At 36.4% G+C, this 21,471-nt stretch overlaps 1 protein-coding gene across 3 annotated transcripts in view; it reads right to left on the bottom strand.

Moving 5' to 3' along the window:
* MET (MET proto-oncogene, receptor tyrosine kinase) overlaps positions 1–21,471 on the bottom strand; it is a 101,292-nt gene that overhangs the window by 17,089 nt on the left and 62,732 nt on the right. For all 3 annotated transcript variants that reach the window (XM_037512068.2, XM_037512075.2, XM_054692579.1), the window contains 8 exons: positions 21,274–21,447; positions 16,307–16,467; positions 13,731–13,833; positions 13,485–13,621; positions 12,342–12,503; positions 11,483–11,582; positions 7,296–7,514; positions 885–1,031 (listed from right to left, as the gene is read on the bottom strand). In XM_037512068.2, the coding sequence (XP_037367965.1) occupies positions 885–1,031; positions 7,296–7,514; positions 11,483–11,582; positions 12,342–12,503; positions 13,485–13,621; positions 13,731–13,833; positions 16,307–16,467; positions 21,274–21,447 (1,203 nt within the window). The remainder of the gene's footprint in view (positions 1–884; positions 1,032–7,295; positions 7,515–11,482; positions 11,583–12,341; positions 12,504–13,484; positions 13,622–13,730; positions 13,834–16,306; positions 16,468–21,273; positions 21,448–21,471) is intronic.

Below are 21,471 nucleotides of genomic sequence, written 5' to 3'. Positions count from 1 at the left end.
CAGTCTTACTCATATTAAAAAATTAATAACATTATACCAAAAACTACTAAACTGTACACTGTGAGTGGGGAAATTGCATGGTATGCGAGTTATATCTCCATAAAGCTGTTTTAAAAAATGAACAAAGATCACTATTTCCAGGTTATCTGATTTAGTAGTCTACGTGAAAGAAGTTACTATAAAATTTATTTATTTATTTATACAAACACTGGATACAGTCAGAAGAGCTGGAGGGTGAGAGAATTCACCAAGCCAGAGCGGAGAAGAGAACAGGTAGACTGAGGAAGTGCACTGCTGAGGGGAGCAGCGGGCGGCAGGAGAGGTCTGTGCGCCATGTGGGACCCTCCTCCGGTGGCCGGGGAGCAGCCCAGGATCAAACTGGCACTGCAGAGGCTGTGGGCAGCTTCGCAACCCAGCGCTCAACCGCTGCGCCACTGGGGAGGCCCCCATTTCTTTTTTTTTTTTTTTTTCTCATCCAGTGCTTATATAATGGGATCCATGCATTGAAGATTACTATGGAGGGCGGTAGTATGTTAGCTCTGGTGTCCTGGGGTAGTGAGGAGTAGGGGAAGAGGCACTCTCGATGTTTCCTCATACCTCCTGAGAATTACAGTAAATTTTGGCAAGCGTGTGGCTTGATGCAAAGGCAGTGTGTCTATGAAGTTCTTTTGAGATCTCTCTGGAGCTTGGGAAGGAGAAACTGCATTAAAAATTTACTATTTCTAACATAACAGGCATGAGGGTGGGTTGACGAGCTAAACTGAGGCTGGGTTGACGAGCTAAAGCCAACACACAAATGAATTTAAGTGATTTATTTCAAACCTGTAAGTGATATAATTATTGACAACTTTATTTACATCTTGAGAGGAATATAGGACTCCCACCTCTATATTTAGCTCACTGTTCAATTTCAGGAGGTCATTGGGGACTGTACATAAAACGGTTTCAGAGTATGACTGTATTCTCTCACAGCTCTTATTTCCAACTTTTAACACTTCACCTTTAACTGCTTCAGGGTCAATATCATTTCCCTGGAAGAAAAAAAAAGGGGGGGTCAACACTTCACAGTTTTGCAGGAATGCTAACAAACACAGGACATGTTGTTTGCCAAGGCACATGACTTTATGATACTCATTTTCTTGGGAATTTGGATGGTTGAAAGAGCATGACCATTTTAGGGCACTAATTAGTCAGGAACCACAACAGATAGGTAGTTCTTCAAATTGTATTTTAGAGAAAAGGAAAGAAATTCTTGTTTCATATATTTTACCCATAATCATCTTAACAATATTTTCAGGGGAAATCGATGGTTGGCAAAGAGGAAATAATTTGTTCTACTGCCTGACACTGTCTAATGCAGTGATATTTGGCCTTGACGTCACTTTTAGAAACACATTGAGAGCTCTAAAAATATACTGATGTCTGGGTCCCATCTCCAGAGCTTCAGATTTAATTGATTTGTGTTAATATTTTGTGTTTGAGTTGTGCAGTTTCTTTTTATCCTTCTTGCACAGTTGAATCCTATACATAAATGAATTCATTTTAAATAAATTCTTATCACTTGCCATATGATTCTCATTATTGATTTGAGAATATGATTACATTATTTTGAACAATTATATAGTTACTAATTCAGGATTTAAAAAAATATTCAATTTGACACATTTAGTTAATTAAAGTTTCCACTAGGTATTTAAAATAAATCAACATTTATTTACCTTTTTTGGGGGGGAGAAACCAATAATTATCCTTGGGAAAGAATTGAAAACAAAGGTATCTTTCCTTATATCAGGATATAATGAGTACAGTTACTTATTAAACAATCCATTACTTTAAGGAGAGATACAGCAAAGCACATTACTATTTTCTTTATGGACAAAGAGGAGCCAGTAATAATTATAGTACCGCCCTCTGTTTTATATAATCTTTAATACTTAGCAAACTGCTTTTACATACAATCTGTCATATCTCAACAGATCTCAATGGATCTCAAAAGAGTGGTAGGTCAATTATTATTCTGGGAAAAGAAGTTGGAAGAAAGTTTTTCTTTATAATATGAATCTGTTATTTAAGAAAAAATTGGACATAGACAAACCCTATCTTAACAATATTTCTAGAGGCAGTATGTGTACTCCACTGAATCAGACCAGTCACACAGAGCATTCAACCTAGAAGTACATAAATCTACTAGGTCACTTTGGGGCTTCAAATGACAACTTGTTGGTTAGGTCTGAAGAGAGCTCAGGCATTCACGCACATATTGGAGGGAATTCAGGGAATGACAAAGAAGAAAGATGAAAGAGCCACAGGGCTTGATTTATGAGGGAATGACTAAAATGTGTCTTGCTTGCTTAGATAATAATGAAGATTGGGGGAAAGGATGAAAACACTGGATTTACATTTCCAATACTCATTCTTTTAAACCCAGGATCTCTTTGGATATTATATAAAGGTTTCTTTAAAACAAAAACAGATCACACAATTGAAAAACCGAACCCTTTCATTTGGGCTTACTCAGGAACACATAATTAGTAGTGACTTACACTGAGAAATTACTATCAACTTTTTTGTGTAATTGTTCAAAACGTTTAAAGTCCAAGAAATCACAAAAGTAATGCTGGCAGCCCAGTATTATATAACAGTGGGGCCTGAGTTGGCAAAAAGGGAAAAAGACACAAACTACCTTTTGTCGTTTAAAATAAATATGGCTGTGGAAAAAATGTATATGTTCATAAATTTTATTATTTACTTTAAAATTATTTATTACTTAACATTTACTATTATTCAGAAGAACACTGTATTTACAAAATTGGCTAAGTTTTTCAGTCATTGAAGTGATAGCATATAAGCTTTTATTTTATTTTTTCATTGTATTATTATTTTTTAAATATACTTTAAATATACTGTTTCTTTTTTTTAAATACAATTTCTTTTTTTCTCTCCTTTAAAAATATACTTTGAATATACTCAAAATGGATTAAAGAACTAGACATAAGACCTGAAACCATAAAATATATAGAAGGAAATATAGGCAAAACACTACCCGACATACACCTCAGCAACATCTTTAAAGACTCATCACCCAAAGCAGTGATACCAAAGGCAAAGATAAACAGCTGGGACTACATCAAATTAAAGAGCTTCATTGTATTATTTTAATTGAGGTAATGTTGGGATACACCACTATATATCACTTAGAGGTATAAAATATAGCAACACAGGAAAAACTTTCTGGTCTTTAATCCCCAAATACATACAGCAATTTAGGGTTATAATTATCTCACTTTTTCCCTAAAGACAACCTCCTGAGCTAGGTATTACTGTCTGTCTTTCCAGCTTTACACATTAAGAATTAAAGGAGACTAGATTAAAGGTGACTAGATCATGAAGCAAATCAAATTCTATTTGATACAAAAATCTACTGAACATCTAAGTCCACTTAGTGTGTGTAAGACACAAGCTAGATACTGAGAATACAAAGATGAACAAGAGTTCCTTCTCACCATAATCTTAAAATGGATATATTTCTAAAATGAAAACAAAGTATTCCCAATGTGTCATATCAGGATGTTCTTTGTCACTTTCCTCTCCAAGTCTGACCAGGTGTGACATAATGAATCTTCTCTAGGATTCATGCCTGGGACTTATGTCTGAGCTGGTTACAAAGCACACAGAAGTGGAAGTGGGAAGGATTTGAAAAATAGCATTATAGTTGAAGGGATTGTGTAAGTTTCCATATATCCAGGTGATGACAAGATTGAGTCTGGGAAAGTCAGCTAAGGCAGTGAGACACAGGCTGATAGCCTATTCAAACTCCAGGGAGGTTACATCAGAAAATCAGTGAGTTGGTGGTAGTGGTGATGGGGGAGATTTACACTTCATTTAGAAGATACAAGCACCTTTGCTTAGGAATCAGGTCCAAGTATCTTCACAGAGCTCTGTGAGATGTGAAGAAGCATTTGGGGAAAAAACACCCAGGGCATTTGAGAAAAGCTGGGTGAACCAACATTAAACTGGTTTCCTCAATGGCTACTTGAGGCACTGTGAAGGTGCTATCTGTGTGCCCTGGAACATGTATGTGTGTGTGTGTGTGTGTGTGTGTGTGTGTTTGTGTTCCCTACAGAATACATATTAACATGTGGAACACAGGGATCTATCAGTTTATGAACACCATCAAAAAGGATGGGGCCAAACGACCTCTAAGGAAAGAGCCCTTCATATGTATCCTTTCTGGAAATAGAACTGATTTCATGGTGGTTATGACTGGGATTAGGTCTATAGTTGCAGGTAAATTAGTTAGAAATGCTAAAGAAGACAATTTTGGCTGACTCTGGCAGTAGGTGGACTGAGTTAGCTCACAGTGTCATAGCCCAAATGCTTGCTTTTGATCTTAGTGATCTTTTTTGCTCCCTTTTCCCTATTTTGGCTGATATTTCCACAATAAGACTTTTGAAGCATCTCTATTACCGTATATGTATCAATATGTTCCAGATTAACACAACCTCCAAGGCAGTGTTGGGCAGTCCTTGTTCCAGCATGAAATTCTATACTTTTATACTTCTCATAAACTATGCTCATGTGCAAAATTACAAAACAAGATACTTAGGGAAAATATAAGATTTCTTTAAATAAAATTGATTTTTAGATACTGCAAAGAGCTTAGAGCTATTTCACTTAAAGAACATACACACATATGCCATATTATTGAAAAGTTTTTCTATTGTGAAAGGTATTTTGGTATACATTATATGACAATTAATACAAAAAGCATTGTAATTTAGGGGAAAGAAGACCATAGTTGGAACCCAGAAACTTGAGTGCGAGACCTAGTTCTATTGTATGCTCCCCAGATGACTTAAGACAAATTACCTAAATTTTCCAAACCTTGGTTTAGATATCTATAAATGGAGATAATGATTATTAACATCTCAATGTCACAGATCCACATGAATCTCAGATTAAATGATAATGTTAAAGCATTGTGTTAACTAAAATCCCACACCAGTGTGAGCTGCTGTTGACATGAACATTATGCCCTAAGGTGTACTCTCAAACTGATGTCTCTAATTCTGATGACCACTATCCCCTACTGGTCCTGGATGACTTGAAACTTTGCTCATAAACTATTTTCAACAATAACGGAGTTTCTGATTCATTCTGAGGAGCAAATAAAAATTGGTATCCAGAATGTATTCTTGACCCAAACTTGGCTGACCCTCTCGGCCATGATGTCTTAGTCATGAGCCAAGTGCTGATTGTAGCAATTCTTAAAATTAGGGCTCGAAACTATCAAAATATCTTTTTAGCCAAGGAATTCTACCATGCATGGCTGCTTGAGGAGCATGAACTCTTCTTGGCAATAAGGAGTAAATTGTACTCCAAACACACGATTCTGCCCATAGTGCTTTCACTGACGGAATACAAACATTTCACACTCATGTTTTGTGATGTAATTAAACAAGCACAACATGAAGTAAAATGGTAATCTTTCTTTTGATTAAAAAAAAATGCTCAGTGCTTGCTTCGAAGGGGCTTTTTTCTTTTCACATGCTCTGCTTTCTTTTGTTTCTGCCCCAAGAGGCAGATTTTTTTTAATGTGATCAATTTTAGAAGTTGATAAAGGGTAAAACTGATGTCATGCAAATATTTTCTTATACACTAGATTTCCTTTTATATGTATGGCAAATGGAATATTGGAGAATAAGTCATAATAACAAAAAAAATCCCCCTAAAATGCCCTCTTTTTCTCCAGATTGCCACTCTCTGACCTAACAGGTGTAAATATGTGTGAAAGAAGAGTTATTCTGCATATAGGCAAGAAAAGAAAGTATTCTGTGCCTGTTTCCAGAAACCACTTGGCCTGTGTTTGGAATAGTGCTAAAAGGCTGAGGATGATGTCAAATTATGTTTTTGTTGGTTCAACAATTTTGTAGGGCAATGAATAACAGGCATTTAATTTATGGAAAAGGAAGTTTTCTTCTCCATGTAATACTGTGCTTGGAAGGGTAAATAAATAACATTTTATCCCTAATTCTTCTATCAAGATACAGGAACAGAAAAATAGTTTATCTGAGTATAAAAATATTTGCAAATAAACCTTTGTTTTCATCAGAAAAAACCATATGGTATCTTTCAAATGGCAAACACAGTAATTGTTGGAAGCAAAAGGTCACACTAGATTAGTTTTATTGGGGAAAAAAAAGAAATGATAAAACCTCTTTTTCCCTTTCTAAAACTAATTAAAGAAGTAGATGAAAGAACTTTGCTGTGGTAAACACGCTGTTCATTGAAGCAGGCTTCCATTTAATTTCATGCTGGGCTTGCTTAATTATTGTACAAACCAACACTTCCAGGTTAGTAAACTTGTATGAGTGAATGTGTGCATGCATTTGGCTGTAGATAAAATCTTGTTGAAAAAGCAGAAATATTTCAGTAGAAACGTATTTACTTAGATGGCGATAATCCTTGGGAACTAACATTACATCTAAACTGACTATTCTATTTGTGTTTGCTCATATTTTCATTTTCATTTCATTTTCAGTTTTTTCAGGTAAAAAATTCGGACTGCCTAAAGCAACATGTTGAAGGATAAACATTTTGTTATTTTTAGTATTGAGGCTATAGATAATTAGTCTTGATCATTTTGTCTGTTTTGTGACTATTTGAAGTAAAAATGACTGAAGAGATATAAAAGAGCTGTATTCTAGTCTTTGTTCTGCTCCTATTTCATCACTTGTCAAAACACTTAACCTCTCTGAGCTTTAGTGTTCTTTGCAACAGTCTGGGCTAGAAAAGATGATCTGTTATCCTGTGATTAAATTATATTTAGAGGCTAATGTATTCCTAAGATAGAGGAAATCCAGCTCAATTTATAAGTCAGCTTAGACATGACCACACCCAGATACAAAATTCCCAGTATTACAAGGAAGTACAGATTGATAATTAATGCATTTATGGCTCTTCCCTTTTATCTTATAATGAACTTTGGTATCCAGGGAAATATAACATCAGCAGGATAATGCATCACAGTCAGTCTATTTAATGGATGTGTGCTCCACATTTGCTACTTTTTAATATATACACAAGAAGGAGTTGTTAAATGCTTCATTAAAAAGCAGTCCACGATTTTACACATACCTTTTAGCCTAATGCCAAAAAGATTTGTTTTTCAGAGCTTAGATATTTGCTGATGTAATATATAAGATGTAATGACCAAGTACAGCAGTTCTATTCATATAGCGAAGCCAATTAAGTGCAAGCTGATGATTTAAGAGAGTATTTTAAGCATTACTTACCTTAATTTCCAGTACATTTTCATTGCCTATTGAGATCTTCACTGGCTTTTCAAAAGGCTTAAATACAGGATTATGTACATAAATGAGATCAAAGTATTTGGAATGCATCCCATCTAACATGAAAAAGGCTTTGGTTGTCAGGGGGAGTTGCAGATTCAGCTGTTGCAGTGAAGGAGTTGTACAGCAGATTATTTCTGAATTAGAGCGATGTTGACATGCCTATAGTAAGACACAATTAACTGCTGTAAACACAACATAGCTTGACAACAATAGCAACATTTACATTTCAGTGCTTCAGACAATCAATTGAAAATACATAAATTTCAAAGAAAACTGCATTTAACTTCTTTATGTTGAATACCACATTTCTGGAAGTGATACATGCAAAATTATGCAAAGTACACAGTTTTCAGAGGAACACAAAGCTTCACTTGACAGGAATAAACTACATTGATGTCTATCTGAAGATGGCTCTCTCTCTCTATATATAACTTTATTTTCCTTAAGGGACCATCACCTAGAGGGACTGCATCCTTGTATATGAAACAGCTATTGCAGAAGCGTAGCTGGATTATGTGCAGTTAGAAGTCCTCATTTACATCCTAGCTTTAAACCTATTTCCTGTGAGAAATAGGACACACCTCTTACTTGGAAACTCAGTTATTTAAGAAGTAAGATAAAAGAATTATTCACAATGAGGAGTACTAGACTGTAAAGTGCTGTGTCAACTGTTAACCACTATATGGTTAACATTAGAATTAAGTAAGTGTTTAGGTCATTTTATTAGTGGTATCCTGACACCAATTACTGAGTGTCAGGATCAATGTTAAATATTTTATAAGGTTGGTCTCACTTATTTCTCATAATAATCCTATACGGTAGTTGCTATATCATCTACATTTTATACATGAAGAAACTGAGTTTTTTTTTTTTAAAGATTTATTTATTTATGCATACAAGAACTGGGGAGTAGGTAGGTCAGAAGTGTGGCGGGTGGTGAGAGGATTCACCAGACAGAGTGGGGAGCAGAACAGGCAGATTGACTAAAATACACTGCTTAGGGGAGCAGTGGGCAAGACAGGAGAGGTCTGCTGTGCCATGTGAGTCAGCTCTCTGGCTGGGGATCAAACTCTTGTTACAGTGGCTGGTGATAGCTTGCTAGGGCTGAGACTTTAACCCCTGCACCACCAGGGAGGCCCAAGAAACTGAACCTTTTGAGTTTATGTCATTAGACTAGGTCACACAATTGAGTGACAGGGAATGTTAATGCTAGGCCACTGGCTCCAAAATTCACTGTCTTAACTTCCAAGCAATATGGTTTTTTGCTCATTCTACATTCTATATCACCAAGTCTATTCTCATGCTGACTATTTTACAAAGGCCCTGCTATTATTATTTCATGCCCTTTCATCTCTCATTTTAAATCCTCCCCTCTGGAATTCTGATTTATGGAAGTTAGGAAAATGTGGTTTCCTCTTGATTGTGCTTAGACTAAACCAGCTACATGAAGTAGCACATTTAAGGTTAAATGGTTGCATTTTTTTCCCCCCAAGGAAAAGACAAACAAGCAACAACATCCCTTAGATTTCCTTTTCTTTGACAAGTAGAATTGGAGATAAAACAATTACTATTGCCCACAATAGAAAAAGGACTCAGGATATACATAAAAAGCACAAACAAAATTGGGTATTTGGTATTTTTTATTAAAATGTACTACATTTAAAAATGTATGCTGTAAACAGATATAGAAAACTGATATACAGGTATAGGAATAAAATACTATTTCAATTTATATAAATTTCATATTATAATGCTAAAATCTTCCTATCATCTTGAAAAATGGAAATGAATAATTTTATTGCCATAATAATAGTTCTCTATGTAACAAAAAATGGGAAATAATACAATAAATTGCTAGCTTCTGGGGGAATAATGCACATTAACAAATCAATACACATTTTGTTGAGAAGGTGATCAGTAATTTTATTTTAAAAGATTGCAGTTTCCTGGGTTTAAGTTATTGTTGCTGGATCAATCTATCTAAATCAGATCTGATCAAGAGTTTCTATTTCTTAAATAATGAATCAGATCAATTCATCATCTTTAAATTCTATCAGCAGCAGGGAACATGCAAGGAATATAAGTCTTTGTATAAGGTAGTTTTCACCAACAACAGTAAAATAGATCTACTGAATTTTTCATTCTGGTATAATTCTAACACATAGCTCTATTGTACTATGGTTGTGGCTAAATTACCAGAAGTTTACATTTTCAGTAAGATTTTTATCTACTACCATTGTTTGAATCTTCCTTGAGATAAGTGCTAATGTGTCTCATGCCTGAAATTTTTTTTAAAATTTATTTATTTATATATATTTTACATCATTGTTCATTTTTAAACAATGTTTGTTTTTTTCCCCCCTCAGGTGTAGTCCCCATAGAATTTCCTCTACCAATTCACCCGTGCACTATCACCACAGTCCCCTGTGCCTGGAAATTTTTAATACATATTTGATTTAAATCAATGAATAAAGTCAAAGGAGTTTCACATGTCGTAGTAATGCTAGTGAGAGAGAAGGAAGTAAATTTAGCCATTATTGCAATAATAATGTAGGCTTGGTACAAACTAGATAAACTAATAATTTTTAAGATTTCTACTTTAACAAGTCACATACCAACACCAAAGAGGGTTATTGTTATTCTTATTTGGTTAATGAAAAATTGCTATATTTGGTTGTGGAAAACTGATGTCCTTTAAATTAATAGCAGTGGTATTCTAACTTTATTTGTGGCCATGTGTGTGGGGATGGTTTCAAAGCTTTCTACTTCATACCATGACTCCCTGGAGTACAATCTCTCAGGAATATGATAAAAATCTAATAATACTCTTTAGAGGTGATGTAATGTGGCTGATTGAGAAGGTCAAGAAAAATCTCATTTGAAATGACCTTACTGTTTGGTGATCTGGCTTGACATTTTTAGTCCTAAATTGGTTTTTGTAATTAAAGAACATTGTGGCTTTAGTCTTCAAGAAATATTGGATGGGGCATCTAAAAGAAAGTGCTGTAATTCAATCTATCACTTGCCCAATCAAGACCCTGCTTGAGAGGGACACTTAGAACTTTCATTCTAAGTTTAGTCACAAGTCCAACTAGATTATGGTATATTAGAGAAAATATCAACAAAAACATGAAATATTTACAAATAATTCCAACCGTCTTAAGGTCTAAATTAAATTCACTGTTTTAGTGTGACCTACATAATAAGAGCCCATAATAGGTCAAACACTTTTAAGGAGGCATCGGTTAAAAATGATTGACAATGCAAACAAAAGAAGGAAAGATTCAGAAATATCAAACAACATACATAAGTATTCTAATGTACTTTCTTATTATTTGATAACATGCTAACAAAGAAAGAAGAATAATTAGGAAACACTGTGGACCTATCACTCAGAAAGATAATGCTGCTGCAAAGTTAGAAGCTTTATCCATGGGTTTCATTACAGCAAAAAGGTAGACAATCTACAATGCACTAAAAAATGGCAGATAGGGAAATGCTGTGGACTGAATGCTTTTCCCCCAAATTCATATGTTGGCACCCTAATTCCAAATGTGGAGGTGGAGACTTTGGGAGGTAATTAGGTCATAAGGGTAGAGTTCTCGTGATGGGATTAATGTCTTTGCAAGAAGAGACATAAGTAAGCTTCTTTACCCGGTCTCTCTCAGTCATGTGAGGATATAAAAAAATGGCTATGTACAAACTAGTAAGAGTGTCCTCATCAGACACCTGGGTCTGCCAGCAAATAGAGCTTGGATTTCTCAGACTCTGAAGTTGTGAGAAATAGATGTTTACTATTTAAGTCACCGAGTCTATATTTTTTGTTGTTGTTACAGCAGCCTGAATTAAGATAGGAAATGGTATGGCTTGCACCTGTATTGATCACAAAAACACTACCACCTCAAGTTAGTAACTACTATTTGTGTCTATGTACACATGTATGTACATTGTGTGTGTGTGTTTACAATGTTACCCCGAGTCTAGATACTTCTAGTTGTTGAATAAAAAAGTACTATTTAATCTATGCTGCAAGGAAGGTAATAAGCAACCTGTATAGGAAAAACCTGAAAGCCAGAGATAGAGGCAGACAAAGAACTTTAAGTACAACCATCACTCAAAGGACTTACCACTGTAAAGTTCCTTTCTGTTTCAGGCACACTTATCACCATCCTCAGGACACTAACTGAATTCAGGTTTTTTCCAACACCTGTTATTGTGCTCCCACCACTGGTAAAATAAAGTAGAAAAAAAATGCGATATTGAGAGGCTCTTTCACTATCAAATATTTTATAAAGGAAGTAAAATTAAATCAGGTTTAGTGATTGCACATTATAGCCAAAGACCAATTCAAGTTCAGTGATAACTCTTTTAGAAACAACTTATTTAAGTTGGAAAAATTAATTTATATCTTACAAGCCAAAGAAATGCACTTGCTTTTTCATTCATCAAATACACAAAAGAAATATTTTTGCCTCTCTGAAAAAAAGACAAAGAAAAATGAACTTAACTACTATTGCTAGACTGATACAGTTAACAGAGAAAGGCAAACTGAACTTGGTCTAGTGAGATTCTGATTCTGAGGGTTCTGTAATTGTGAATAGCTCCATGTAAAGCAAAAATATGCTACAGAATAAAGGGGAAAAAGATGATTTCACTTTGGGACATCAAGGTTAGTATAAAATTGACATGTACATAACTAATATAAGTGCATAAACTCTGTGGTATCACATTAAACTGATGTACTGAAATCTATTTAAAATGTAATAAATAGGATAAATTGCTTCTTGGCATGAACTAACATTGATAGAGTAAAACTGTACTCAGAACCTGAATACAGTTTTCACTCCTGAGTTGGAAAGGCAGCCTTCAAAAGAAATGCAACAATATCAAAGCCGGAGATAAAACTCTAATTCTTCTTCACTACTTGTCAACCAAATCATCCTGATGGTCATTATTTTCTTCTACCTATCAGAGGCTTTGACTTACCTAATAAAAGATTTGGTTGGATGAATTTCATAGACAAAGGGGTCTTCCCGGTAACTGAAGCTGTTGGTCTCTCGGTTGGCTAAGTCAATTTTCAATTTAACAGGAAACTCAGTTGAAGTGGTTTGGGCTGGCGTATAACACTCGAGAACGTTATCTGACACACTGAACAAAAAATTTAAGAAAATGGACTTTAGCCATTAGAGCTACACATAGCTAAGAATTATATTCATATATCAAAAAGAACATCACTCAATGGTTACTAAATGGGAATTTCCTGATGTAGTCTAGAAAAAAGCTCTTTCGAACGTATGTTGTTTACATTTGACTGGATCCCAAACTTAACCTTGTTGTAGGTAAGTCAGCCTTGACCTCAAAACATTTGGGAATTTAAGCAATTTTTATAGTATCCTTAGTACTATATTATCAAGTACTTAGTACTTGAATATATCAAGTTATTCTAAGAAGCAGAAATCTAACCACCCTCCAAAATCAATCTCTCCTTTCTCTTTACTCCAAAATGATTCGGTCTAATTGTAAATCTTTTTATATAACATTTAATTAAATGCTTATTTTAATTTATTGTTCATTACCATAATCGCACAGATCATAACATAGACATAATAGTAGACAAAGTACTTGGAAAAACAAAACTTAAAAGTGGAGGGCCTCCCTGGTGGCACAAGGGATTAAGACGCAACCTCTGAAGCTATCCACAGCCACTGCAGCACAAGTTTGATCCCTGGCCAGGGAGCTACCCACAATGTGCAGCAGACCTCTCCTGACTCACCCGCTGCTCCCCTCAGCAGTGTATTTTGGTCGTTCTGCCTGTTCTGTTCCCCACTCTGTCTCTGGTGAATCCTCTCACCCCCCACACCTCTGGCCTACACCCCAGTTCTTATATGCATAAATAAATAAATCTTAAAAAAACCTTCAAAGTGGAATAAATAAATAATAAGGGAAAGGCAGAAAAACCAGCAAAAAGGAATAGATGCATTTGGGAAGGAGGAAATTTTGTCAGCAGGAAAGTAAATTATAAACATATAACATTTTCTCCATACATAAAAAGATCATTCTTTCCCCAATTTGTTAGGTATAGCTATTAATCCAAAGTAGCTAATGCAATGAAAAATAAATTCACAAAACCTTTTCAAAGTGCATGTCTTTCCACCAATTGAAATGTGTCTAGAATTTCCACTGTTTAGGAACTTTCCAGTTATAGTAAGTAAAGTGCCACCAGTCTTAGGACCATAATTTGGAGAAATACTTGTTATTTTAGGATCCTGAATGAGAGATAAAAACAAAACAAAGTAACTTGTTAACTTCATAACTAAATAGATTAAGTAACAATTAAATATCCTAGTTCATGAGAAAAGTAATGCTCAGACTTACCACATAGGAAAATGTACTATATTGTGCTGTCCCTCTACTGTTTGAAATACTTATGGACATATTGAAATGTTCATTCATTGCAGGACCAACAGTGCATTTAAGCCTGAAAACACCAAAGTTCAGCATGTTACAAACATAAAAGCATTTTCTGCTTTGGCTTTTTATGTGAAGGGATCTTAACTTTAAATAGTGAGCTGACTACTCTGAAAAGTAAACAGTGCTGGGTCTCCCTGGTGGTGCAAGGGGTTAAGACGCAACCTCTGAAACTATCCGCAGACACTGCAGCACAAGTATGATCCCCGACCAGGGAGCTACCCACATGGCACAGCAGACCTCTCCTGTCTCGCCCGCTGCTCCCCTCAGCAGTGTACTTCTGTCTATCTGCTTGTTCTGTTCCCGCTCCATCTCTGGTGAATCTTCTTACCCTCCACATCTCTGGCCTGCACCCCAGTCCTTGTATGCATAAATAAATGAATCTTTTTTTAGAAAAGTAAACAGTGCTTTGTGATAAGCATTACGACTGAAAAGTAAATAGTTCTATCACAGTACTATAATGCTTACCTTTACATTGACTGTATTACAGTGCTTATACAGACAAAAAGGAAACTTCATTTACTTATCAATGCCTTATCAATGTAGACCCCACCAATTAAAAAGTTCAGAATAATCAAATTACAATCCTATAAAATTGTACATATAATGTTTGGCACATAAAATAAAGAAATGGTATTTTAGCGGTATCTCAAACAATGGACAAAATGACAAATTGGCCAAATTTCTTTATTAATGTATGCCACCAGGTACATTGCTGGGGTTACACTTGCCATGTGTTTATTTAAATTACCTAAAAAATAAATAAAATTGTGATAAGCTTTTCATAGAATTATTTTTTGTTAGTAATCTTATTATAATCCTAAAAAAGTATAGTTTTCTTTACTAAAGAACTTTTAAAAGAAGAGAATGAATTGTGTTTTACAGGTTCTAGTTTATGATGCACTGAAACAACTTACATGGGAGAGTTCTAGAATGAAGTTGTTTGTCATTAAGCTAAACAAGTATGACAATAATTGATGTCTTGGTCTTAGTAAAGTGAATAGATTTAAGACCTTTGTGTCACATCGCAAGTAATTCTTTCCCTGATAGAATACATTCAATCATATAGCTTAAATGTTTGTGTGTTGAATGATAACCAATAATTTAGCTATCTAAATTACATCAATAATTGTATCTAATGGATTTTGTTCATTGTAGGGTTCAAGTCTTATAGTAGGTACATCTGTCATATATTATAACAGGCACAGATCTTGAATCATGAGAGCTGAATTTGACGGTCTATTCAGCTGTTACTCTCTAGATTACCTCTGCTAAGCTATGCTCCTTAATAGATAGAACTTCAAGTGCCATGTTTGTAAAGTAAGAATGGTATTGCTACCTGCTAGGATTTGGGAATGGCCAAATGTGAATACTGCTTGTTACAGTGCCAACAGGTGTTAGCTTACTATGAATTTAAAGTCATCCCAAAAAATGAGTCTCAAAAATGTGATTCAACCTTTTCACTACTTTTATGAGCCTTAGAAGGTAAATTTACAGGAGAGGGACTATATTGAATTGTTTCCTGTTTTTTTTTTTTTTATAGGAAAACATCTTTGGAAACTCTCTGTAATTGAAGACTTTAAAAATTGGGCCTCCCTGGTGGCGCAGTGGTTGAGCGCTGGGCTGTGAAGCTGCCTGCAGCCTCTGCAGCACTGGCTCGATCCCAGGCCACCAGAGGGTCCCACATGGCATGAAGACCTCTCCTGCCGCCCGCTGCTCCCCTCAGCAGTGTACTTCAGTCCTTCTGCCAGTTCTGCTCCTTGCTCTGGCTCTGGTGAATTCTCTCACCCTCCCGCGCTTCTGACTGTACCCAGTGCTTGTATAAATAAATAAATAAATAAACAAACAAACAAATAAATAAATAAATCTTAAAAATAAATAAATAAAAATGAAGTGACCCAAATCAGTGTTGCTCCTTCAAATTTACCCAATTTTCAAAGAGTTGTTAGAAAAGTGGATGAGAACTCCCAGATACTGTATTATCTTTCTGGTTTGCTAATGTCACCTTTCTGGCTTCTTTTTTTTTTTTTAAAGATTTATTTATTTATGCATACAAGAAATGGGGTACAGGCCAGTGATGCAGGGGGTGAGAGGATTCACCAGAGACAGAGTGGGGAACGGAACAGGCAAACTGACTGAAACATACTGCTGAGGGGAGCAGCAGGTGAGACGGGGGGGGGGGGGGGGGGGGGGGGGGGGTTTGCCTTGCCATGTGGGTTGCCGGCCGGGGATTGAACTCATGGTGCAGAGGCTGCGGATTGCTTCATTTTGTGGTGCTTAACCCCTTGCGCCATCAGGGAGGCCCCTTTCTGGCTTCTTAATCTTGGTAGGTAAATGGGACTGAAAGGAAAACAAATCCACAAGAGATGTGATAAGCCAAACTCTTTTTAATCCAAGACTTTTGGGGTAATTTTTACAAGTATTCATTAAAAAACAAAACCCGTTTTTCAACAAAAACCAGCAAAGCATTTTGAGATTCTTACGTATTTGCAGTGCTCTCACTTAGGGTCAAGGTGCAGCTCTCATTTCCAAGGAGAATCCTGGTTTTCTTTAAATCAAATTTATTATTCTTCCTGAGTCCAAAGTCCCAGCCACATATGGTCAATGTTGTTCCTCCTTCAAGAGGTGCACTAGTTGGGAAAACCTACAAGGATAACATTGAACTTTAAAAACAACCCCAGAGTACAATAATCTTTCATAGATGTGGAAAACAAACAAAATATGTGTCCCTACAGAGGCTGAAATTCTTCAATTCTTTTACTAAAGAAAAATGGACAGAAAAAGGGTAACAACTTTCAGAGAATATGGAACAAGCATTCTGATGAAACAAGTGGTTTTCAGGAGATCCAGAGATGGGACAGTCCAGATTCAGTCTGGGTGGGCCACTCTGAAGCAAATTTCTTTTCTAGGAATCTTCTGGGCTACACTAGACAAACTCTGGGCCCAAACTTTTACATGCTTACAACTCTGATTATAACTCACTCATGGGCTCCAGATCAAACTTATCAAAAATCCTGCATGGGCCTATAAACCAAGTGCCAAGATCTGCCTTGCTTTGAGCACCAGCTGGGTGTGTGCTACATTCTAGTTGCTATGGTATTCCCCATCCAGGGAAGAAAGTTACATAGTAAAAATACCTCTTTTTGCATCCAGTGTTTTCACAGTTACATTCAGTAGCTATCATAATGCCAAATACATAGATGCCACATATTCATTCATTCTGTTTATTTGCAAGTCATCAACTATGTGGTAGGCACCAATAAATGAATAAGTGGGTCTAATTCTTTATTTTTATTTAATTCACATTACTGATATGTGATTTTTCTTTAATTATGGGTATTATTTGGTATCTGCCAGCTGGTTAGTTGGCACACTTGGCTTTTTAAAAATGACATAATGTTTAATACATCCAATATATTATTCCATTATATAAGTAGATGAAAACATAACCGGAAAGAGCCCCAAATGTGATCTGTATTGTAACAATGTTTATAATTATCTCCCTTGGCATTATTTATATCTCATTTCCAGGGTTGATTTTCCCCCTCCTATGTTCAATGTTAAATAAATAATAATTTCATTTCATTGTTGGAGGGAGGCTCATTTTTGATGTCTTAAAAATAAAATCTGAATTTATTAATAAAACTTTGGCAAATGTGATGTAAGATGGCATTAGACCCTTATGAAGTTTGTAAGACAACTGTTCTTTGGCTGAAACTATTAAAACAAATTTCCAGGTTAAAAATAAGCTGCTCCTTAGTGGCTCTGTGACAACTGGGAAAGGAAATGCTCTTTTGGGGGGGACATATTGTAAATTGTGCTGTAAAGTACAATGGCGGGAAATCACTGCACTATAGAGGCAACTCAAAAACTAGTAAAGGTGTTTGCCCAATGCCAGTTAGTGAAAGTCTAAAAGGAGTTTAGAAGGGCTTTTAGCAAAATTCAGATTTGTAAACATTCCCACCCCATCCAAGTAAATAATCGCAAACTAATACCTTCACTTACCCTTGTTACCATCCTCCTTTAAAGTCTTAGCTTAAGGTTTTTATGACAGTTATTTTACCCATAAAATCCATTACACAGTTATGCCTGTCATGAAAATTTACCTCATGCAAGTCTAGTCAAATGGAAACTGCTAGGAAAAAAAAAAAACCTGTTTATTATTATGTTAAAAATCTAGTAGGAGAGAACAAGACATCCAGCTCTGCAGGACTCTGAAGACTGAGACAGTGACACAGTTGCTGGTTCCTTTTAATGAGGAGGTTTCCCCATTGAAAATAGCTGACCAAGGCTGATGAAAGTCTGATCCTGTTGCTGAGATCCTCTTAGCTACCTGCCTATTTTCTACATGAAGACTGAAGTCTGTCATTCTACATACAACATCACTCTATAGAAGGCAAATGGACTGTGGAGGACTGGAGTAAACATGCCAAGTGTTGTTCAACTAGTGCAGTGAGAGTAGAAGTGCTATTATAAAACCTCTGCTGGACTGTCAGGATTTGAAAAATCAGCTTCACTAAGTTTTTTCTCTGGGCTGAACTACAAGGGGTGGGGGGGCAGCTGAGCATTTTTCCTTAGCTTATGGGGTAACATTTACTCTTCCAGGGGAAAAGGAAGGAAGCAGTCTTGGACTACACACCCTGGGATAGAACCAACAATGGGCTGGCAGACTCTGAGTTATCCTGAAGGGCAGAAAAACCCTGTGGGAAGGAAATGAGTGTTCGGCACAAAGCCATGGAGGCTGGGTCTCCCACCTGCTGGATGAGGGAGAAACAGTCCCAAAGCAGCTAGCATCGTTTTGCAGGTGAAAATGACTTAAATGCTCATTTTCCAAAATGATAAAGATAGAAAGCTAAACAACAATACCAACAAAAAACCTTGGAAAATTAAAATTTGTGATGTATTTTAGCAATGTGAACAATAGAGGAAAGCAGGTGAGGAGTATATACAATTGCTGAAGAATAAAAATTTGCCTGAAGAGGGAATAAGTCACAAATATATTGGTGGCAGTAATGGGTTGCGCAAACTCTCCTTGCTGTTGCTTCTTGTCTGTCTTGCGATCAATTAATAAACCATTTTATTGTTTCACTGGGATTGAATTCAATCCTATAAGATATGACAATTTTATGCAAATAAATTCAGAATACATTGGAAAGTGCTCTTCCTTTTCAAGCATTTCTTATTGCTCTTTAAGTGGGGGATCAGACAATATGTTTGAAACAACACTAAGTCTTTTATATGTGCAACTGCAAAGAATTTCAGTTATTGAACATCATGTTCTTTGAAAAGCAGGTTAACTTATATTTATTGGAACGTGAAACTCTATAAATTATCTGGGTTTTGTGCCATTAGAGTTTAAGACAGATAAGGAAAAGATGAAGAATCTATCTTTTTTTTTTGCGCTAAGAATGCTAAATGTCACGGTCTAGTGCAGCATGAAATCGTCCTAACAACTATGAACCGAAAGGGATTTATGGACTCAGCTGTACTATTTTCCTTCTAACCATACAGGCCGAGCCTCACTAACTCAGGCATGATGCAACACAACATTTTAAAATGGCCAACTGTAGTATTGGGAGTCAGGCAAGGTGATAGAGGAGGGAGATGCAAACATTATGAGGGAGCTTCTGGGTCCAGAAAATTCTAAAATATTTACTATGTCATAAACATTTTAATATAGCTTTCATGACTTAAAAGAAAAGAACACTGGTCAAAATTTAGTATTTTATTCGTACAAGTTCTCAATCTTCTTTCTTTATTTAAAACAGTAGCTTGGCTGTTTTTGACATGAGATTGTTGTGATTTAATTGTACACACACACACACACACACACACCCACACCCCATATCTCTTTCATGGAATAGCTGAGTTAATATTTCTAGTGCCTCCAATTGCTAAGACAGTGTTTAAAAAGTATAAAACTGCATGTGGTATTAAAAGCATATGAAACCAAAAGAGTGCATGCATAGTATAGGCTAGATTTAAATTTGTTTTCTTGCTCTCTTTTAGTTTGTTCTCTGGCTGTAAACATTAAGTCTTAATAATAATGTCACACCTAACAGAAAATGATTTGGTTTAAAATCCAGTCACCCAATACAAATCTTGCCCCAAAGCGTAACTAAATGAAAACAGCCCTGTGCTTGGAGTCGGTTCCTGTTCTGACTTGAACACTTTGTTTACTTGGGCTTGAACCTGGCTACCGAGACCTTTCACTGGAATCTTTCACAAGTGCCATTTACTAAAGTCCAACTGTTTTACATGCAGGCAGAGGAAAATACATATTGGATCCTCATCAGGGAAGTTTTTTCAAGCAAAATGTATTAGGATCAAGACATTTAAAAACTCTGCCAAGAAGATTTTCATAGTGTCAGATGTGTGCTTCAGCAAACAAGGCAACAGAGAGTTGCAGAATGTGGTTACAATGTCATGGCGGAAGTCTACCACTAGAAGCTACCACTAGAAGACAGAGGGCACTTCTGTCTTGTTCAGGACTGTATCTCCCTAGAATCTAGGAGAGTGCCTGCTGTATGGTATGCTCTCCACGAACATTTTTGGAATGAATTAATGAATGAAAAGGGTTCACAGAGTACAGATATTAGTGTAGTCATCGGTAGTAGCTTTATTTCTCTTCTAGGAACTTTAAAAGAAGGAGCACAGGGCATCGCTGGTGGCTCAAGGGGTTGTCTCAGCACTATGAATCTATGGGCAGCCACTGCAGCACAAGTTCGATCCCCCGGCCAGGGAGCTAATCCACGTGGCACAGCAGATGCTCTTGTCTCGCAGTGTATTTCAGCAGTATATTTCAGTCAATCTGCCTGTTCTGCTCCCCAGTCTGTCTCTGGTGAATCCTCTCACCTGTCCACCCCACCTCTGGCCTGTACCCCAGTTCCTGTTTGCATAAATAAATAAATCTTTGAAAATAATAAAAAAAAAAAGGAGCACAGTCACCCATGGGCACTTGCCTGCCATATCACTGAGGGAAGCAGCTTCTGCTTAAAGTTATGGTGAAACAAAGCCACAATCCAAGTGTGAGATAGGAAGAAATCTGTCCTGCCTGTATAATAAGAACTGTGTGGCAGAGGCTTCTGTCTGGTAGATAAAGTGGAAAGTAATGAATCAGAGAATGGGTGAGTCAGGCAGGGATGGGTTCCAGCAAAGGAAATTTGGAGCTATGTTGCCCACTAACCACTCTTTCACTCATGTTACACTAAAGGAAAGCTATAGCCTCAGAGGAGAATATATTTAATGAGCAGGAAGCAAGCACCTTGGGTGTAGGACTCAAGGGGATGTGCCCAAACACCACCCTAAAGAAAAGCCCTAGAGGGAGAAGATGCTTCGGTTGATGCCTTTCAGCTGAATATGAAATGAATAAATCAATTTTCTGATTTTTTTGATTAATGGGATTTATGTTTACAAAAAAGTATCTGCAACAGATGACTGAGATGCCTACCTTATAGATTATAGGCAGACAGGTCTCCTGAGTCCATGTTCCGCTGGGGCATTCCTCCAACTGTACACATTTATTGTGGCACCAGCCACACTGAACAAAGGGTGGGGCGGAGAGACACTGACTGCAGGACTGGAAATGTTCACAGCCCAAGCCATTCAGTGGGATCCTGGTGATCTGTGAAAAGAAGTGATGGAAAGA

Source organism: Talpa occidentalis, unplaced genomic scaffold (assembly GCF_014898055.3).
Source record: "Talpa occidentalis isolate TD23 unplaced genomic scaffold, MPIMG_talOcc4v2.1, whole genome shotgun sequence".
NCBI classification, from domain to species: domain Eukaryota; kingdom Metazoa; phylum Chordata; class Mammalia; order Eulipotyphla; family Talpidae; genus Talpa; species Talpa occidentalis.
The sequence above is the reverse complement of the archived record's forward strand: the minus strand, read 5'-3'. Positions and strand labels throughout refer to the sequence as shown.